General features: G+C 38.8%; 1 protein-coding gene across 1 annotated transcript in view; it reads left to right on the forward strand.

Moving 5' to 3' along the window:
• The window catches only part of epha6 (eph receptor A6), a 168254-nt gene extending 149530 nt beyond the window's left edge, over positions 1-18724 (forward strand). Inside the window, exons 7-17 of the mRNA XM_072657652.1 lie at positions 96-258; positions 1526-1634; positions 3650-3720; positions 4278-4403; positions 5991-6176; positions 8517-8578; positions 10882-11091; positions 11984-12133; positions 12441-12634; positions 13481-13630; positions 15358-18724. Of these exons, the coding sequence (XP_072513753.1) occupies positions 96-258; positions 1526-1634; positions 3650-3720; positions 4278-4403; positions 5991-6176; positions 8517-8578; positions 10882-11091; positions 11984-12133; positions 12441-12634; positions 13481-13630; positions 15358-15472 (1536 nt within the window). The 3' untranslated portion in view covers positions 15473-18724. The remainder of the gene's footprint in view (positions 1-95; positions 259-1525; positions 1635-3649; positions 3721-4277; positions 4404-5990; positions 6177-8516; positions 8579-10881; positions 11092-11983; positions 12134-12440; positions 12635-13480; positions 13631-15357) is intronic.
• The last annotated feature ends 2642 nt before the right edge of the window (positions 18725-21366 follow it).

Consider the following 21366-nt stretch of genomic DNA (forward strand, 5'->3'; position numbering starts at 1 on the left):
CTTAATGAAACAACTCAAGGGTTCAAAATAATAAAATGATGAATTATGACTTTTGTGATCATAACCTCTGTTCTCTGTCTCTCTCTCTCTTTTAGGAGCAGGAGCAGTTGAGTTACTCCTCCACTCGTACTAAGGTGCCCAGTGCGATTGTAACAGGCCTGAAGCCCTCCACTGTGTATGTTTTCCATGTGCGTGCTCGCACTGCGGCCGGCTACAGCAGCTACAGCCCCAAGTTTGAGTTCTCCACCGGAGATGAGAGTAAGCAGATTTCATTCTCAGAGCTTCTTTTGTTGGAGAACTCCTTTTGTTCCTGTAAACAAAGCTAGATTTCAGCATAAACAATTCCTAATAATGCACTGAGATGGTAATGTGTGGTAAAGCTTATTTTCTCTATTCTTTCTCTCTCTCTCTCTCTCTCTCTCTCTCTCTCTCTCTCTCTCTCTCTCTCTCTCTCTCTCTCTCTCTCTGAAACTCCCCTCTAATTCTTTCTTTATGTAACTCTCGATTTACCTCTTTCTCTCTTTCTCTCTCTCTCTCTCTCTCTCTCTCTCTCTCTCTCTCTCTCTCTCTCTCTCTCTCTTTCTCTCTCTCTCTCTCTAGCTAGTAATTTGGAAGTCTTTCAGATTGGTGTGTGAAGGGCAGGGCACAGATGTTTTAAAATTGCCTCATGCCTGAGTGAGATCACGCAGATTTGTTTCCTATCAAAGCAGGGGAAGCTGACGATAGAAGCCCCCATGAGAACACTGTCCATTTACTGTAAAGCTAAACCATGTCTGTGTATGGGATGAAGATGCATAAAACTAGACAAAGCGAGAGGAAATAACCTGGAACAGCAGCCATTTTTCTTGTTGGAGCGCAATTTCTTGTCGGACCCATTTTCCAAACAAGATAACCCCTCCACCTGGAAAGAGAAGCCTTAATGTTATATCAGTTTACCATCTAAGTTGTACTTACTTAGTTTTCTATAATAATAATAATAATAATAATAATAATAATAATAATAATAATAAATGAGGGCATTTTTCCACTTGCACTGGCAGTTGGGGTATTGTTTTAAAACTAGGCCTGTCTGTGTGGATAAGGTAAAACATGTTAACATGTTTTCCTGCCCTTCAAACTGTGTGTAGTTCCAGGCTAAAGCTTAGCTGCCCATGTGCTGTAGGCTTTCCACAAATGCAGGCTTCTCATTCAAATACAGCTTTTAAAAGGCTTTCAAAGTGATACCTTCAGCACCTTCAGCAGACTACTGGAAAAAGCTACTGGAAAAGCAACATTCTGTATGGGCAAGAGAGAAAGAGAGAGAGGGCTACAGTCTCAGAGGAGTCTGGAATCATGAACTATATGTTAAATTTGGTTCCACTATTTAAATAAATCCTCTGAGCTTGTTTTTCTCTCTCACCCCCATGTTTTTATTCTACATTGTGTATTGTAGAATTTTAATCTTTTTTTCCTCTCTCTTTTTATCATGGTTTCTCTCTTTGTCTCTGTCTGTCTGTCTCTCTCTCTCTCTCTATCTCTGTGTCAGACTCGGACGAGGTGTCCGATCAGGGTCAGGTCTTGGTAATTGTTACAGCAGCAGTGGGGGGCTTCTCTCTACTCGTCATCCTTACTCTGTTCCTCCTCATCACCGGCAGGTACGCGTACCGGGATCTAATTTCTTGGCCTTTCCTTCTTTCTTTCTTCGTTCGCCATGTTCTTTCCTTCATTTCTCCATCATGTATACCTCAGTTTCACTCTCTGGTACCCGCTTGATTACATTTTTATCAAAAAGTATTGTAGAGTACTAGAAAATAGTTCTTTGACCTTTTTGGGGATATGTAGAACATTTCTTGCTCCGGGCTCCCCCTACAGTCGGGAAGGGTAATGTGTGCTTAGAGAGACCCCTAAAGGACATGCTTTATATGGGCATTTCTGGACAAGCTGAGAGATACAGACCCATCACTGAAAGTGAAAGAAGCATGTGGACTGAGGTGGTATTACAGGATTTTATGCAAGGTATTATAGTCACATTACAGGAGTTTTTGCAAATCTAACACGTCTAACACGCAGCAAAACGCAGTTCTCATTAGCATTATCCTGCCTGCTTCATCAAAGTTCCATACTACAGTGTTCCAGGCCCGGAGTGGGAATGACAGAGATACGATTTTCTCTATTATAATCAGTAGTATTTTAAAAGTGAAAATGCAGCATAATGTTGCTTTAAAGAGGCAAAGAACCAAGACAAGACAACCATACTTATCATTTGTGACGGGCACAGATAGAATTTGGCTTCCGCTTTTATCCCATCTGTGCAGTGAACACACACACATACACACCAGTGAAACACACACAGTGGACACACAGTGAGCACATGTGCCCGGAGCGGTGGGCAGCCATTGCCTGGGGAGCAGAGAGGGCGAAGAGCCTTGCTTAAGGGCCCAACAGTGGCAGTTTGCCCAGCTGGGTATCGAACCCACAACCCTACCCTGTCAACCACTGCCCCTACCATTTATGCATTCAAGAGTCATTTCCTTTACTAAAGAACCTTTGAAGATCCCATTTCCTTAAAAGTGTATCTCTCAAATCTTACTTACTTTTTCTCTTTCTCACCTCATCCACACCCTCTTCTATCCCTTCCTTCCTTTCCTTCTAACTAACTGTTTCTTTTTTTACAAAGAACAGCATTAATTCAGGTTTAACATTCCACTTGTGATCCTTTATTGTTCCTGTATCCTGTATCTCTTTTCTTATTTATCAGGCTAATCTCTGTTATCTTCCGCTCTCGTTAACTTTAAGTCTGCTTCCTTCGCACATTCATGCGTCTCCTAATAGGTCCATTGGCTGTTGAGTTGTCCTTCTTATTTTCCAACTGGCTGCTCAGTGTGGTTCTGCCTAATTAGTCGGAATGCACATGGTGGTACTGTTGGGGGCTGGTGTGTTTGGTCAAGTGGTCAAGTTAGACCACTCAGCAGCGTGTGTGACAGTGTTTTGGCCGCCGTGGTCTCAGTGTCCTCACTCACGTCCACTCTCAGCACTCCAGGGCTAATGGGCTCCCCACTGCGTGCGTGTGATGTGGAGACAGAGCGTGGAGGACAAGCGTCCCGAGACAGATAACAGACCCTCGTCAGCAACTCGCAAATAAATCAAGAGGATTCAATTGGACACAGAATAAATGATTACAGCCCTTTTGGCCCATGTCCGACACAGCAGAAGTGACTTATTTGTACATCAAAGCTGTAGAAATATACATGGTATAATGTAGATCATGGTGTAATGCTGTGTTGGCTTGCCTTGCCAGCCGTTGCATTTGGGTGCATGGTCATGCCAGTCAGTCATGTATTTGTAGTTACATACATAGCTCTGCATTTAGATAAGTGAGAATGCTTTCAGCACCGTGGACAGCGACACCAGCCTCATTGTGGAAAAAACGAATAAAACTCTACACGTAGTAACCAGATTTTCACATTATTTACTTCCATTTTAATATTATTTACCTGGCTTTGCATTCATGAATACCTTCACATACTCCAGGAATTGAGCTACAATCATATACTCCATTTATAGAGTACAGCATACCTTTCTTAGCTTTATGATCTTCATTGCCTTCAATGTTACCTTCTTTAGATCAGCAAATTGGGTTAATACAGTCTTCCTCCTCATGTTGGGACAGGTGTCAGTGGTACATCAAATCCAAGTTAAAATCAGAGGACAAGAGAAGGACGCAGTATCAGAATGGACATGGTACGTACACACACACACACACACACATGTAAGCACCTATGTGCAATGAAAACATAGGTGCTTAATAAAAAGAATGTATCTGTATGAAAGAATGTACCTAATATGTTTTATGTATGTATTCACCATTTTAGAGATCCATGTTTTTTAAAAATATGATATATACATAGTATATATCAGCATGGAATATGATCAATTAGAGCTCCTTGTTGTTGTTGTGCCAAACCAGCCTGAGTAGTTGTGTGTGTATATATATATATATATATATATATACACACACAAACACACACACACACACATACACATGCTGCACACTGTTTGTTTGTCCTTGTCCTGGGGAGCTGCAGCACTACATAGTTCTAGCACACTGATTCAACTCATCAGCTAATTATCAAACCCTTCAGGAGGTGCAGCAGGTGTGTTTAGAAAGGCACTGTGCTGTCCTGCCTATCGCATAATGCTACTGCTAACCAGTTAAACAACAAGCACTAGCAAGCTAAGCGCAACAAGCACTAGCAAGCTGCGCAATTCTGAGAATCTTTTTCTCCATTCCATTTCAGTGCCATTCCCAGGAATAAAGACCTACGTTGATCCAGACACTTATGAAGATCCCTCTCAGGCTGTGCATGACTTCGCCAAGGAGATTGACCCGTCCCGGATCCGTATAGAGAGAGTTATTGGAGCTGGTATGAGCTGTGCAGTGTGTCTATTAACAACTTGGCTTAGCTCATATATGATTCACACTACATGTTTTTGTCACTGTCACACAAAAAAATCTTTTATAAGCGCTATTTGAAAGCACTTGCTGCCAGTAACAAAATCAGACCATAGTGAATAGACACACATACAGTCTTATGCAAAAATGGCATGTGCTGTTGATTTTATAAATGTAAATAGTTTACATCCTGTAAAAAGACTAAAGTCTAAAGCATACTTATTGTTTATTTCCTTTATTTAACTCATTGCAAAAAAGAAAGAGAAACATTTATTGTGGAATGTACAAAAGTAATGGCACATTAAAACCCCTGTTTTTTCCCACAATGCTAAACGTTGGTAGAACTGTTTCTAAAATGTGCAGAAAATATTAATATTTAGGTTTGTTTGTTGTAAAGGATTTGTTCACTTATTTACACTTAAATGATTGTGAACATAAAATAAAATAAATGTGTCATTTAATCAGGGGTGCCCAAACATTTGCATAAGACTAGTACAAGACTAGTACAAAATAACTTCCACGTTACACATTAGTTAGTACAGCATTAGTTACATTGTTACATTAACACACAATAAAGCTATGATCATAGTTTCCTTCTAATAAAGTTATCAATACAGACATATGGGGTTTCTTTACAACAGTGATGAAACACTTTGTAACAAGAAATACAGAATTTTCATTTCTTGTGTTTGGTGTTATTAAAGTGCACAGCCAGTGATTAATTATGATTAATTAGTCAGATATGGCAGAAAAGAAACACGGGACGAGTTTACTGGAATAACTTGAAAACCCAAGTTACACAAATACTAATTACATTAAGTTAAATAACCCCTTAGACTCTGAACACAAGCCCAAACTTCAAATCTTCACTCCCAATTACAACTACATTGCTGTCATATTTAGCATCAGTTTTATAGACCCTCTGGGACTCCACAAGATAGACTGAACAGAACAGTTACCAAATAGTTCACAATACTTTCTGCATTAAGATTAAAAACTGATTAAGAAACCTAAAGGTCAGAGAATTAACATACATTAAAGATATGAATCCATACTATACAGTTACCAGTTCTCCTAAAAGTACCTATACAGAGATTCAGACATTCCAGTGATTAAGCACTTTTTGAAGTTGTGTTTAGTGTTTTTAAAGTACACAGCCAGTGATTAATTATGTTTCTATAAAGTTACCATTTCTCCTAGAAAGTAGACATTTCTCCTGTGAAGTTACCATTTGGCTTCTGAAGATACCATTTCCATTGGTTCTTCTCAAGGTTTCTTCCTCTCGGCCTGAGGGAGTTTTTCCTTGCCACTGCTGCCACTAGCTTGCTCAATAGAGGCTCGGACCCGAATCTCTGTAAAGCTGCTTTGTGACATTTGATGCAGCCAAAATAAATGAAATTGAATTGAATTGAATTGAATCAGGGAAGTCCAGGGAAGCGTGCACGTTATTGTCTAGTTTTGTTATTATGCCACTGCCACCTAGTGACTAGAGTTTGCAAGTGAATATCAACTCAACCTATTTTGTAAACAGAAAGTGTGTGTGTGTGTGTGTCTGTAGGTGAGTTTGGGGAAGTGTGTGGTGGTCGTCTCCGAACTCCAGGGAAGAAGGAGACTTCTGTGGCCATAAAGACACTGAAGGGTGGCTACACTGAGCGACAGAGGCGGGACTTTTTGCGTGAGGCGAGCATCATGGGGCAGTTTGACAACCCTAACATCATCAGACTGGAGGGTGTGGTCACGAAGAGTAAGACTATAAATTCACACATTATCAGAGAACATAAGAACTTGATGAATGTGTCTTTGCTACCACTGTATGACATCAAAACATTAATATATAAAATTACTTCTATATCTAAATTCATACCTGGTTAGAAGAACACAGGGTTGTTTCTTCTTCAGCTTCATGGATTTGCTGTCATTAACTGAACCATGTATTTATAAATATTTATAACTGTACATACTGGACTGTTTTATTAGGGCTGTGGCTTGTTGACAATCCTCATTAGGAAAGGCAAAGCTTCATAAATACTCCTTAAATCTTGTCCCAACAGTCATCAGCCATGCTCTCCTCTAAGCTCTCCTCTTAGCATTACAATAGTTGTTTCTCACAAAACAGAAGAAGACTGTAAGAAGATATGAAAGCTTTTTCGGGGAGACTGTTCTCAGTTTGTATTGAAGAAATGGATAGGATTTTTTTTTGAAGAAGAAAGTTTAGGATATTAAGCCTAAACACATTTCACAGTGATTTACCTCAAGATCTACCTCAAGATGGCCCTCACAGTCCCCTGACAGTCCACAACATGTCTGTATCTGATGCATGCACTGTTCTCTTGAAATCGACCTACAGATTTTCAGTGATGTTCAGGTTGAAGGCTTAGGTTAATTTAGATTAGTTGCAAAACCTTCAGCTTCTGCCTCTCGAGGTAGTCCATAGTGGATGTACAGGTGGAGTTAAGATTATTAGAATTAAATTAAAATTAGTTTATCTGTAACATTTTATAACATTTCTGATGTTCTGTTGTCTATTCATAAATGTTAGAAACATTGTCTGTTTACTTCTTCATCATGCAGTGTTCACTCCTGCCATTTTTTAAATAGTGATCTTTTTTCAGGCCTTTTACTTTTACAGGTCTAAGAAAATTCTCTCAGTTAATTGCCTACTTGTGCAAAACTGGGCAAAGTCTATGCAATTCTAACATTTTAAGGCCAGAACAAACCTGAAAACTATGAATTTTACTGTCTCAGTCAATGTCTGTTGATATTCACAGTATTAAAAATATGTACAGTATATATTATGGTGCAAAAGTCAACACCTGTGACATTGCTGATCAGGCCTAGCCAAGCAGTTTGTTTTGCCGCTGAATCAAAGCCATATCAAACTCTGTGTTTATTGTGCGTCAAACTTCAGAGCAAACACAAACAGTCAGCAGCCTGAAATGCACTCCAACACCTCGCCAGGCGATGTCCTGACACTGCCACCCTTTCCCTGCTTTCTTATCTTTTTTATCTTCATATCTTTCATCTCTGTTGTCTTAGTCACTCTTTCTGCAGCTCTCCTCTCAGCAGAGATTAGGCTAATCAGTCTAATAGCTCAGGCCATTTGTGGGTAATTAGAGGAATCAGACGAGTGCTTCAAAAAGAGTGGCTGAGAGGAATGGTAGCGGTAACTGTGCAATGTGAAGTGCATCTGATGATGGTGCATGTGATGATGAACTGAGGTGCACCATGCAAGAAAGAGAGCGGGCTGCAGTTGGGTGAAGTAAGGATGGGCACAATAGAGAATGGCACAATTATAGAGAGCTATTAGAAAGAAATCTGATCGCTGCATCTATAGATTACAAATGGATTACTACAGTATAACAGTAAATGGGGGACCATGCCATCAGCATATGGTGATGGGGATGAGACTAAAGAAACCGGCGTTTAGGTGGCTTCTGCTTGTGGTAGGAAGCCAGTCCACCCTATCTGATAAGATAACAGAGTTAAAAAGGGAGGTAACAGGGTAGTGGAGGGTTGTGAAAACTTTGTTTTAGACATCTGAATGAGATAGATGTTATTTATAGGACATTAGATTAGGGAGAAGGGGCTTCAGCCAGGTTCCTCCCACCAACTGTTTATTTCATAACATCACAAAAAACAGTCAGTCCACCTCTGCACCTTCGTATTAGCTTCTTAGACAAAGCTATTTGGATAAGGGTGTTCTGAGAGCTGTCATAATACTTTGATACATGGACACAGACATGAAATATTTACACTTAACATAGTGTTTAAATTGAGTCTCTATTTTTGGCATCTTTTAGCATTTTTTTGGCATTTCAACTTATTTCCCTGCACTTAAAAAAGAAGCAAAAACCAGTTCACTCAAACCTCACGTACAGTCAAAGGGCAGGTGCTGAGGAAGGCTTTCTGCACTGAAATTACTGTCAGTAATAATTGATTTGTACACTACAGATGCAGCAAATAGCTTAGACATATACATCTCTCTCCTTCTTCAGTTTTCTATATTTGTGCCCAACCTCACTTCACCTGATTTCTTGCATTTTACAGTGTGCATTATTAAACACTGTCCTGTTCATGTGTGCAGGTCGTCCAGTGATGATAGTAGTGGAGTACATGGAGAATGGATCTTTGGACTCTTTCCTGAGGGTGAGGTCTTCTCCAAGCAGTTTATAATAATACCCTTTGCCCATGCTAACGTTAGTGAAAGCTAGTTAGCTTGCTTGCATAGACTCTACCGTGTGCACATTGCTAGCAATTCTAGTATTTCTAAGTCTTTAAGCTTATGTGAGTGGGTGAATGCATTTAGCTACTTGTTGCTGAAGTTATACCGATTGCTGACACAGTTGTGCAAATGCACACACACAGCCTGTCTAGTCCCTGTAGAGAACTATTGCCATTAGAAAATGACTGGAATGATGGTCGAAGCTCCATTCAGTATTTTGGGATGAGTTGGGGATAAGAGGGGTCCTCATTAATACTCTAAATGCAATCAAATCCTCACAACAATGCCCCAACATTTAGTAGAAAGCCTTATCTGGACAATGAAGACAGTTACTCCAACATAAGCAGAATCAACTCTTTTTTTAAATACCTTTGATTTTGAAAGAAACAATGAACAAGCAGGTGTCCTAATATTTTTGTCCATGAAGTGTATGAACAGTCAGAACGCTCTGTACACGTACTTCTTCATGCACTTATTTAATCAGACAATCATGTTTCAGCAGTGAGATGCATACAATCATGCAGATACGGGTGAGCAGCTTAAGGTAATGATCATATCAATCATCAGAATGAGGGAAAATGTGATCTCAGTGATTCTGAGTGAGATGGGAGAGGTCTTATGAGAATTGCCTGACTGGTTAAAGCTCACAGAAAGACTATGGGAACTCCACCTTGTACACCTGTGGTGAGCAAAGAAGCAGCTCAGGATGCACACCATGTCAAACCATGAAGTAGATGGCCTACAACAGCTGAAAGCCACACAAAACATATAATTTGAAAAAGAGTAGTAGTGCACCAACATTTTACATAAACTTGGTAACTAAATTGCTTCCTAACCTGATTTCTATATGGTTGTTTTTTTCTTGGTTATTGGTTATGACCAAACAAAAATGAACAGGCCCTGAAATAGCTTTTTAAAGTGCAGAATACAAAAATACCCAAGGAATATGCTGGAGAAACATAGGGCCTGTTTAAACACACTAAAGCATTTCTGCTCTCAGGCCTCTGTGTGCTTAGGACAAAATACACACTTACCCTCTAAATAAACCTGATAATTCTATAAAAGCCACCCACATTATTTCCATGGTTCACCCTTATCAGCTGGAACAACTGTACTATACTGCACTATACTATGTGAAGCTCCACACTCTACAACATTATTTATTTAACACCATTTATGTATACACAAGACAAGTCCTCTTTTGATTCATTCATGTAGTATTATTGTGTTTAAATTAAAGACATACTAAGCCATTCTCTGCAGGAGGCGGCTTTTGTAATCACCACCCCTTGGCAACTGATTCACAATTTCCAAACTTGTGAAACGTAAGGAATTAACATCATGACCTACTGTGTTAAAATGTCTAGCTACAGGGGATTTCTCCCCTTTTAGTCCTAATTGCACATTTTTATTCACAAATTCTTGTCCCTAGTATGAAAATGCTGTCATGGATCTGCTGCCTATTAAAACCCTCATCATCACAGACATGACACACTCTTAACAACTGACTACATGGTTTCAGGGATGGCAGCTCTGATAATGTAATAAAGCATTCCTATCTATATTTATATATAAATATAAATTGTTATATATATATATGAATATATTAATATATATTTAAATATTAAATTTATTCTAATTTTACCCTCATTTCTATCCACGTTAAAAGGCCAATTACCCAATTCATATGAACTCCCCCTATCACTCGCAATACCCCCAACACTAGAATGGTAAAGAGTAGCACATGCTGACCAACATCACACTAGGATTCATGTGGAGAGGCAGTCTACTCATATCTGATTGAGCAAGGCCAGTTGTGCTCTCTCGCACACCGGCTGCTGATGGCAAGCAAGCCTACCTTCTTAACTAGTGTGTCAAGAAAGACTAAAGAAAGACTATAGAATTCCAGTTAAATATCAGAGTGAGTTTTAATGGATGACAAACAAATATTGGTTATTAGAAAACATAAAGGGTTGTGTTTATGTGTTTGTATGAAAGTCATGAACACATTTAAAATAAACACGCTACTTCAGTGCACTACTTTATTCAGCAGCTGTTATCCGCCAGTGAGGTCTCACATGACTGAATGTAGTCTCTCTCTCTCTCTCTCTCTCTCTCTCTCTCTCTGTCTCTCTCTCTCTCTCTCTCTCTCTCGCTCTCTCTCTCTCTCTCTCTCTCTCTCTCTCTTGCTCTCTCTCTCTCTCTCTCTCTCTCTCTCTCCTCGTAGAAACATGACGGGCACTTCACCGTCATCCAGCTGGTTGGAATGCTGCGCGGCATTGCCTCCGGTATGATGTACCTGTCCGACATCGGCTACGTTCACCGCGACCTGGCAGCCCGGAACATTCTGGTGGATGACAACCTGGTGTGTAAGGTGTCGGACTTCGGCCTGTCCAGGGTGCTGGAGGACGACCCAGAGGCAGCCTACACCACTACGGTGAGACACACACACACATTCTCCTGCTCTTGAATTTCAATATATATCTTAGAAACCTCATGAGGCTTCTCACAGACAGCGTCTTAACCCTCAGAACTGGCAGTTACAAAATCATAACTAAAGCATGATGTAATATTTGTATGATATAAAGAAATTCTCAATCACAGCTCATAGGAATGGGACATGGTCTGAGCTTCCCTTACTGTTTGCATTAATGTACAGAGGGTTAATTAATCAGAGGTGATGCACATTACAGGTTGTACAGTATATGGGTCAGCAGAGGGCATAGGTCTCCACTTTGCCTCAATAAAGGATGGGTGCAAAGAGATGGGTGCAGATATTATTGATTATGATTTGTGTTGTGTATACTGGACGAAAAAACACCCTGCACATTCAGCCATGTTTTTGTAAATCATAGGTAGAGGCAACTACATAACTGTGCAAAAACAATTTTATTTACATTATAATCCATCCATGGCAAAATGGAAAACATGGTCAATTACATTATGATTTACAAAAACATGGCACACTGTAAAAGAAAAAAAAGGGCAGACCTACAGCCTCTGCTAGCATTCTGAGTCACTATTTATTTTGCCTCTGGGACATTGGTGCTAAAATCCTTCCTGCAGAAAAAAAACAACGATAACAGTCATTATGGATGTGATGTCAACCATAGCAAACCAACAGTACTAACCCTAAACCTTTAAGTGTTAAAGTTGCTGCTTTACAGCACTGAAAAAAGTGATACCTTGAATGTGCACATCATATCTTCATGAATAAAATATACTATATCAGCAGTTTTGTTTTTCAGTTTACTTTTGGCAGGATTTGTCATAATGTGGAAATGATGCAGCCACACTTCTAAACCCTGTTTTTATTTTTGTTGTCTCAGGGAGGGAAGATCCCCATACGCTGGACGGCTCCAGAGGCCATCCAGTACAGAAAGTTCTCCTCAGCCAGCGACGTCTGGAGCTACGGCATCGTCATGTGGGAAGTGATGTCCTATGGAGAACGACCCTACTGGGAAATGTCCAATCAGGATGTGAGCTGCACCAAATGTTTATGCGTATTAATTTCGCTATCTCTTAATCTAGTGTAAAGAAGTCTGAATATATAAACACACAAAATAGTACAAATGGTACAATAATGAAAAAAGCTCATTAATGAGACAACATTGCAGATATGCAATTCTACTACACTATTCAAACCTTTAAAAATTAAGTCATTTAGTTGCTGGTTTTGTCTTGTTGAAAGCTCCCTTTATCCAAAAAATCACCAACATCACTAGCATCTGAAGAACTGAGCTATGAAGCCTTTGTTTTAATACTCTACATCCTGGCACTCCGCAGGTGATCCTGTCCATTGAGGAGGGCTACCGGCTTCCAGCCCCCATGGGCTGCCCCGTGGCCCTGCATCAGCTGATGCTGCATTGCTGGCAGAAGGAACGCAGCCAGCGGCCACGCTTTCACGATGTGGTCACCTTCCTGGACAAGCTGATCCGCAACCCCAGCAGCCTGCTGACGCTAGTGGAGGACGTGCACAGGTAGAGCTCCACCCACTTAGTCTTGCTTTATACTGCTCTCATGTTTATAATTGATGCTTTATAATTAAGAGTTGGATTAAACAACCTCTACCTGCATTACAACCACAGTTCAGTGCTACACCTCAGAAATCATTACACTGTAAATCTGTAAAACAGCAATGTGTACTTAATATCATCAGGGGCATGATGTTGCAGGGTTAAAAGGGTACATTCATTCCATTATTTAAGCTTATTTGACTAAGTAACCTGGTCAAATAAGTCAGCAACTTCAATCCCAATGAATCTACAGGCAACAAAATTGACAACAAAGAAGGTAAGGTTGTTGTGCCTCCATGGTTTGTTTGCCATTGGCCTCCACTAGTAATGCAAGAGCTTGGTATGTGTCACTTGGATTGGTGTGCTCAGCTCAGTGTTAAGTTGTGGAGAAAGTGGAGAGCAGTTACGTAGTTTCCCAGACAACAATATGAGTAAAAATACAAAGCACTACATAAGCACTGACAAGAACTGCAGCGAACTTTCTCTGCAAATCTGTCTACCTATCAGTATGAGAACTGCTGAACTGTGTGTTCAGCTCTATTCTATTCTCTTGGCAAAAAATAAATCGATGAACCTAATACATCAGATGTGTGACCAAATACAAAGTACAAGAGATGGCATCACCAACACAAGGATACTGAAATACAAACAAAGGAGTTAGTAGGGAACTACTACCCACCACTGCTAGCTAGCATGAAACGTCGTTATGTTTGTCTTGTGTGAGGTTTGGACCTCACTGTGCACTCTCTGATCCTTTCCCTGCTGCTTAATTGAAACACTGTTATATTTGTCTTCTCTGTGTGTGTGCAGTTTACCAGAATCTCCAGAAGACATGCCTGATTACCCTCTCTTCATCTCCATTGGTGACTGGCTTGACTCCATTAAAATGAGTCAGTACAAGAACAACTTCATAGCAGCAGGGTACACCACCCTGGACTCCATCTCCAGCATGAGTATTGAGTGAGTGACACACTCTCGTGTTTTGCGTCAGTTGAGAAAACAATTTTCTATAAAATCTATAAATATTTTCACATACAAGTTCCTTGTAGTGTTTGGTTACATTTTGAACCCCAAAAACATTTCATACTTTTAAATTACATTTTTGCTCTATCAAATCTGGCTAGTGCACCCCTATTATATTATTATTAAATATTATTATATTTAAGGCCCAGCACATTATTTCACATTATTCAAACTCTAACCATATAGTGGGGATATCTGCCTAGTGTTTTATTTATTAAAACTCATATGCAGATAATCACAGAACAAATAAATTATCATTTCTTTTGGGCAGTGTAGCAACACTTTAAAGGTTAAATATTATTAAACTGCCAATAACCACCTTTTTAGAATTTCATTTTCTTTGGTGTCATCTTATGGTGTCAGATCATATATAACCCTAATCTTATATTTTATATGATTCGTGAGCAGTGGCTAGTGCGCCCTCTAGAGGTTCAGTTTTGCTGCGTCTGTAACTAATGTGGTGGTGGGCGGTGGCCTCCATGGTGCTCCGATGGCAAAAGCAAAATATGAAGCAGAAAAGCCTCTGATTGGCCTTTTCTACCCCGTCCACTCCTCATGAATAATAATAACAATAATACATAGATAACACTAATCGTATATTTTTATACACCTGGTCACTTGCATCTGCATCTTGAGTATCAGGACTATTCACAGTAAAGCATGAGATGTTCTAGGTTCATGTGTTTTAACAGCACACAGTGCTAATTTGTGTTAGCATCAAACTAGTCCCGGCTTCTTAGTCCCATAAGCTTCTTATGGCTGCTGTAGATTTTCATGCTTGTAAGACATACATGTTGTTGCTGTTATGCAAAAAGTTTGTATATCCAAAAGAGCAGTTTTACAGGTGAAAAACTTAACTTAACTTTCAATGGAAGTCAATGTTTTGACACTTTGGAGCATTGTAATTGGTCCAAAGGGCTTCAGAGGGTTATTTAATTGGTCCCACAGAATAACCGTTTTTTATAAGTGGAGTTATGTCATACTTTTGGAGATGGACCAAGCCCCGAACTCCTTCTCTCGATCCTCTTACCCCTTTATATACCCTGCTTCTCAGTCCAGCCTAATATTGAACAAACTTCACACCCACCTCCTCCTTTTGTTCCATCACTCACCGCACCAGATCCATGTGCTGACCACAGGCAACCCCGGACTCCAAGCCAAAATACTGTAGAATCCGCCCTCCTGTACTACCTCTGCCCGTGGTCCGCACTAGCAAAAAGAGACATTTTTAAAGAAGACTTAATGAAAATGTTCTTTATCAGTTTTCTTTACAAAATAGTTCTTTAGGGAACCAAAAGTGGTTTCTTTGTATCAATTAAAGAATCACTTTGAATCACTGTTATTATCAACAGTGTAACTCCTAAATACCACAAGAGTCGCTGGCTAGCTTGCTAGCAGTCTGCTAAGCTTGATAAACAGAATTACATTGGTGTTTCGAGTTTTGTTCAGGGACAGGGACAGGGACTGTCCGTCTGAAAGAATGGGACAATTCATGGTGGGCCAGTGTGTGTGTGGACCACTGAGAGAGTGAGAAAAAGAGAAACTGCTTTAAAGTATGAGCTCAAGAAAACCAACTGCAGACTGTAAGGGTTAATGAACTGTGTGTGCTGCTAATGATCTGCTCTGTTCTTCCTAACTTGACGCTCCCTCTGTGGCCTCCACAGTGATGTCAGGAGGATTGGTGTATCTCTGATTGGCCACCAGAGGAGGATAGTGAGCAGCATACAGACGCTACGACTGCAGCTCCTCCATGTTCAACAGAGTGGCTTCCATGTATGAGACGGACCAGCAAATGCTCACACACACACACACTAATACACACACATAGATAAAACATACATAACACACATGCATACGTACACATACACACATGTACACACACACACACAGTCAGGCCTGATCTGTCTTACCAACCACACTCAGAGAACTGCAATGCTTTGGCTTTCTCTCGAGACTTCTCAACTGGCCTTTGAGGACTTCCAATAAACAATTCACAGAGAAAAGGCCAGAGGTTCTGAATGTCATTGGTTGTTTGTCTCTGGGCTGAAGGAAAACAAGTTGAAGATGGACAGCCAATCAGGGTACAGCGAGAGCACGGCACTGTCGCCATGGTGATGTCACGTCCGTCAGTCATCCTGCGAGTCCCTTGACTGGCCGGATTCACCGTCCAAGAACTTTTAATAGTTATATTTGCTATTTTAATGTAACGCGTATGTGTCTTAAAGAGATATTTATCGTTTATTCATCATGCTACTTCCTCAAGCCTCTTAAAATGAGAGGGACTGTTGAATGTCAGTGGATTTATATGGCTATTAACCCATTATTTATCACATCTGATATTTATGCTGGTATTTATATGTATGTGTATGTGATTCTTTTAGTTTGTTCGTTTGTTTGTTTTCTTCTTTTTTTTATTTATCGTTTTTCCTCAGCAATATGTGCGGTCTTCTCAGAACGTCAAGAAAAGAGCCAAGATCGGGAGTAGAAAGCAGTATCTTACTCTGTTAGGGAAAAAAGGAAAAAGAAAAACTCAGAACAAAAACCATAGACCTCCTCAGGCAGTCCGCTATGCCATACAAGAACGATCTTTGACCTTTTGGAAGACTGAAAGCCATGGCCTCGTGCTTCTGCATCAGGCCTGACACGTCAATACTCAAGAATTGTACACGCTGGTACACGCTTGACTTTCCAGACTCTGACATGTTCTGCTGGGATGCACAAGATTTTTAGAATTGTTTGCTATTTTGTCGCTTGTCTGAGACACAGAAGATTGTTACTGTTTCTTAACCCGTTGATGTCCATAACTGAAACGGTTCATTTCCTGGTCCGTATGTTCTTTGGGCTCAGATCTGAACAGGATTTTCAAATAGATCCAAACATATGTCTGAAAGTAAGATTTTATCACAAATGAATTCCTTGGGTTTTTTAATGTGAAAATTCTAATTAAATGTGTACAAATATAGAAATGATGGAGGCGTATCGCTGCCAAGCAACATAAAAAGAACCTTCTTCAGCAGGTCATTATTACAATATAAAATAAACATCTCTTTCATCATCTTGTGATTATGAGATACAAATATGTCATAAAACAACATATAGACAGAATATTTTGTAATTATGATAAAGTATTTTGTTATTATGAGATGTCAGAAAAATGACATCATAATTATTAAAGGTAAAAATTACATTTTGTAATTATGAAAAGTTGCTTCATCATAAGATATGCAGTAAAAAGGACAGTGATGACATCATAATTGTGGTGGAACATGTAGAACATGAACTGTTCTGAGACATCTTGTAATTATCTCATTAATGTGAGACAATGTTGTAAAGAAACATGTAATTATGACCTATTATGTCATAATTATGATACCGAACACAAGGTGTCATAAAAAGTGTCATAAAAATCAGGTAGTTTGTGATCTATTATGTCATTGACACAGAACATCATGTAATTGAGAAAGTATTTTGTTATTATGAGATATGTTGTAAAACTGTTTATTTATTACATAAATTATAAATAAAAATCTATGTAATCATGACAGAACATCTTGTAATTATGAGAAAGTGGCTCATTATTATGAGATACTGTGTGGTAAAAAGACCTATCATGTCATAATTAAGACATAGAACATTATGTAATTGGGAAAGTATTTAGATTATGTTGACTCAATGGCTGCAGTTGATTAAATTCAACTGCAAGTCACAGTGAAATCTTAGTTTCATTGGGAAGCATAGATGATATTTACATAAATATTTAAACACTGCAGAGGATGCCTAAATCTCAGCATTCATACAGACGTAAAAATTGATTGGACCTCTTAGACTAAAGATTGCTTTATTCCTAATCGAGGGACCATCTTGAGGCACACTAAAAGATTCTCTATAAATATTAATATTTTATGACATAATATCTTATAACAAGATACTTTATCTTAATTACAAAGTGTTTTATGTCAATTGCAACATATCAATAACATGATATTTTCTCGTACTTACGAGATTTTTATTTCTTAGTTATGTTAATCACAACATCTTGTAATAACGACATGTTGAGGATGTTTTTTTTTTTCTGTTGCTTGGCAGCTAAACGTCTGCATGAAAACTGATTAACTGTTAGCTGTTCATCCAAAGTATAACAATACAAAATTCATCTCTTTTCAGAGCTAGACGAAGTTCCTGGACATGAATGGGTTAATTAGAATACCCTCGTTGAATGTAGGGTGCTGTGTAGCAGAGAAAATCCTTGGTATCCCTCTATCTCACATACATACACACATCTTGCAGGTTAGAATGCTTAACAATAAACCAGTATGAGGCTCTATGCCGCTTCCTTAAAGGGCCCATATTGTGAAAACTGAACTTTACCTGCTTTTCTTTGTATTAGAGTTTGCTGTTGTATGTTAACATCATTAACGTTCTGAAACCTACCTTTTACACTCCAGTCTTTACATCCATACAGTACATACATACTAAACTGTAAAACAGCCTTATTTAATTCATCATACACAAAAAACATTCCCCCTACAGCAGTTTAGCTCCGCCCTTCAGATTTGAAGTGTTATAAGGAGTGATTACACTCAAACTGCTTCTTCAAACTGCAGCCAATCAAAGCAGAGATCGTTTACATACATCAGTCTTAAAGGCACAGGAATATAGACAGATTGGAAAGTGATCATGTGAATGAGAATATGGGCCCTTTAACATGTAGCACACACACACATATACAGTAACCTGTCACATGCAGAGTCTGCACTCCTCAGATGTCTGGCTCGGGACTCCTTGTAGCTGAACATCTGTTCAGGACACGGAGGACTCAGTCAGTACAGGCTGCTGATGCACACAGCAAGAGTGGAGGTAGACAACAGTTGGAACTCCAGCAGACGAGAGGGAAAACTGGTTAATCAGGTCAGTACACACTATAATGTATAGTGAATAGTAATCTAATTGTATATTATTTTTTATAATTTATAATGGCTTTAAAGAGGTAAAGGTGGATTAGGCTGGATGTTTGTAAAAAATAAAAGATAATGGATGCCTTGTGTCTTTTGTGCTTTTTGAGACAGCTTGTCAACATCAAATAAGTGAGTGCAAGTGAAAAAAACAATGAGAATGGGGGAAATTTATAATACAACTACCTGACTCCTAAAGTATTAAGATGGATAAATAAATAATTAGAATTAAACTCTCAGCTTAATGAATCGTTCATTACATTCCCTCAGTTTAATAACTTTCCCCCTACGTTTAATAAATCATTCCCTCAAAACTGGACATGAGGGAATGAGATCAAACGGAGGAAGCAAGTTATTAAATGGATGGAATGAGAGAAAAGTTTTGTATTAAATGGTGGAAATTAGTAATTAAACTGAGGGAGAAATGTATTAAATTGAGGGAACGGATTGTTAAATCGAGGGAATGAGGGAATGGGTTATTAAATGGAGGGAGTAAATTCTTAAATTGAGGAAACATTTTTGAAAATTGAGTGAACAGATTGTTAAATCGAGGGAACAAGATTAAATAAAATTTATGAAATGGAGGGAATGAGTTTTTACACTGAGGGAGAAATGTATTATATTGAGAAAACAGATTGTTAAATCAAGGGAACAAGTTTAAATAAATGAATGAAATGACAGGAATGAGTTATTAAACAGAGGGAGCAATTTATTAAATTAAGAGAACGGCTTGTTAAGTTGGGAGAGTTATTAAATGCAGGGTATTTTTCTATCTTGATCATTTAGGGGCTCCGTAGGCTTCCCTAAAACTGATAGGACTTTTTCAGCCCCATTAACACCCATTTCAAAAGGCCACACCTGCATTCCACTATAGTTACCTCTAGAACTCACTACTCCACACATGAAGCCAGAAACCCAGAGCTATTCCAAAAGCTGCTAAAACATCACTGGACAGCTGAAGCCGCTTGGAGGAGAATGATTCATTACACACACACTGACCAGCATCACACTGAGTGATGGGGACAACAAGAGTAAGGCAGCATTTAGTGAAACCTGTGTTGTGAAGTCTCATATTACTTTAATCAAATCTAACATTACAATCACTGCACATTACATTTCATCTGCCTGATTCACTTCATAGCACACAGCCCTTTAGCAAAGAGATACAGTTGGGGTTGTAAACCAGGCTGGTAGCCACCTCCAAAGTTTATGAGGTAATAGTGCCTCCTGCTGGAGAAACCTCAGACTCCAAACATACAGAGACTCCATGAGCCAGAGGAACCATGAAAAGATCGATTAGACAGACAGTGAGAGCTGTTGAACAACCTGTTCCCAAATATATAGAACAGCTGTTGTTTTTGTTGATTATTATATGTGATATCAATGCAGACCCCGAGTTATGCTAACAGACTATTCCAGGTTGTTATAATATAAGTTTTGGGGGGAAAGCACATAAGACGTTTTGGACACTCCTGATAATCGACTAATTATATTAATGAAGTGCTCTCCTTAACCAACACCACTCAAAACAGACCATTCAGGCCAAAAATAGTACATATAGTACATAATCCAATCCGTCAATTTAATAATCTGCCAATTTAATAATCCGTTCCCTCAGTTTAAATATGCATTACATTAATTTAATAATCCGTTCCCTCAGTTTAAATATGCATTACATTCATTTAATAATCCGTTCCCTCAGTTTAAATATGCATTACATTCATTTAATAATCTGTTACATTGATTTAATAATCCGTTCCCTCAGTTTAAATATGCATTACATTAATTTAATAATCCGTTCCCTCAGTTTAAATATGCATTACATTAATTTAATAATCCGTTCCCTCAGTTTAAATATGCATTACATTCATTTAATAATCCGTTCCCTCAGTTTAAATATGCGTTACATCCATTTAATAATCTGTTACATTCATTTAATAATCTGTTCCCTCAGCTGAACCATTTTTTATATCAATTTAATAATCCATTCCCTCAGTTTAAATATGCATTACATTCATTTAATAATCTGTTCCCTCAGCTGAACCATTTTTTATATCAATTTAATAATCTGTTCCCTCAGTTGAACTATTTGTTCAGTCAATTTAATAATCTGTTACATCAATTTAACTATCCGTTCCCTAATTTTAACAATACTTTCATTTAAAGCAGCAGTCCTCAAAATTGTTCACAATCTTTCTGAGTGGGGAGGGGCAAAAATATTACGATAAAAGGTGTCAGTGTCCTGCATGACCATTCCTGCTAAAGCCAAATACATTCATTCTAAAAACAGAGAGCGTGGTCTGGTAGGTTTTCGTGGGCGTTTTCCTGGACACTTCAGGCTTTTATGTACCTATGTCACAGGCACAGCCTTAAATGTTTCAAATGCATATTTTTTTTCACATTTTATTCTATTTATTGTTATTGTTGTATTACTGTGCAGTATTGTACAATTGCTACTGGCTGCTAAAGTTCCTTCAGGATCAATAAAGTATATGTATCTATCTATCTATCAATCTATCTAAAAGAGGGTCCAGTATTGCTAATGGCGCTAATACAAACAGAGCTCACTCACCGCCCATCCATAGAAACCGACTAAACGTAAACTTGCAAGCAATGTTTACATTCAGCCTCTCTAAAAGGAGGTTGCACCACAAGGCACATTTTAAGGGTCCTCTTCCTCATGCTTGATGCAATTACACATTATCACCAGAGAGGTCACTA

Source organism: Salminus brasiliensis, chromosome 15, assembly GCF_030463535.1.
Source record: "Salminus brasiliensis chromosome 15, fSalBra1.hap2, whole genome shotgun sequence".
Taxonomy (NCBI): domain Eukaryota; kingdom Metazoa; phylum Chordata; class Actinopteri; order Characiformes; family Bryconidae; genus Salminus; species Salminus brasiliensis.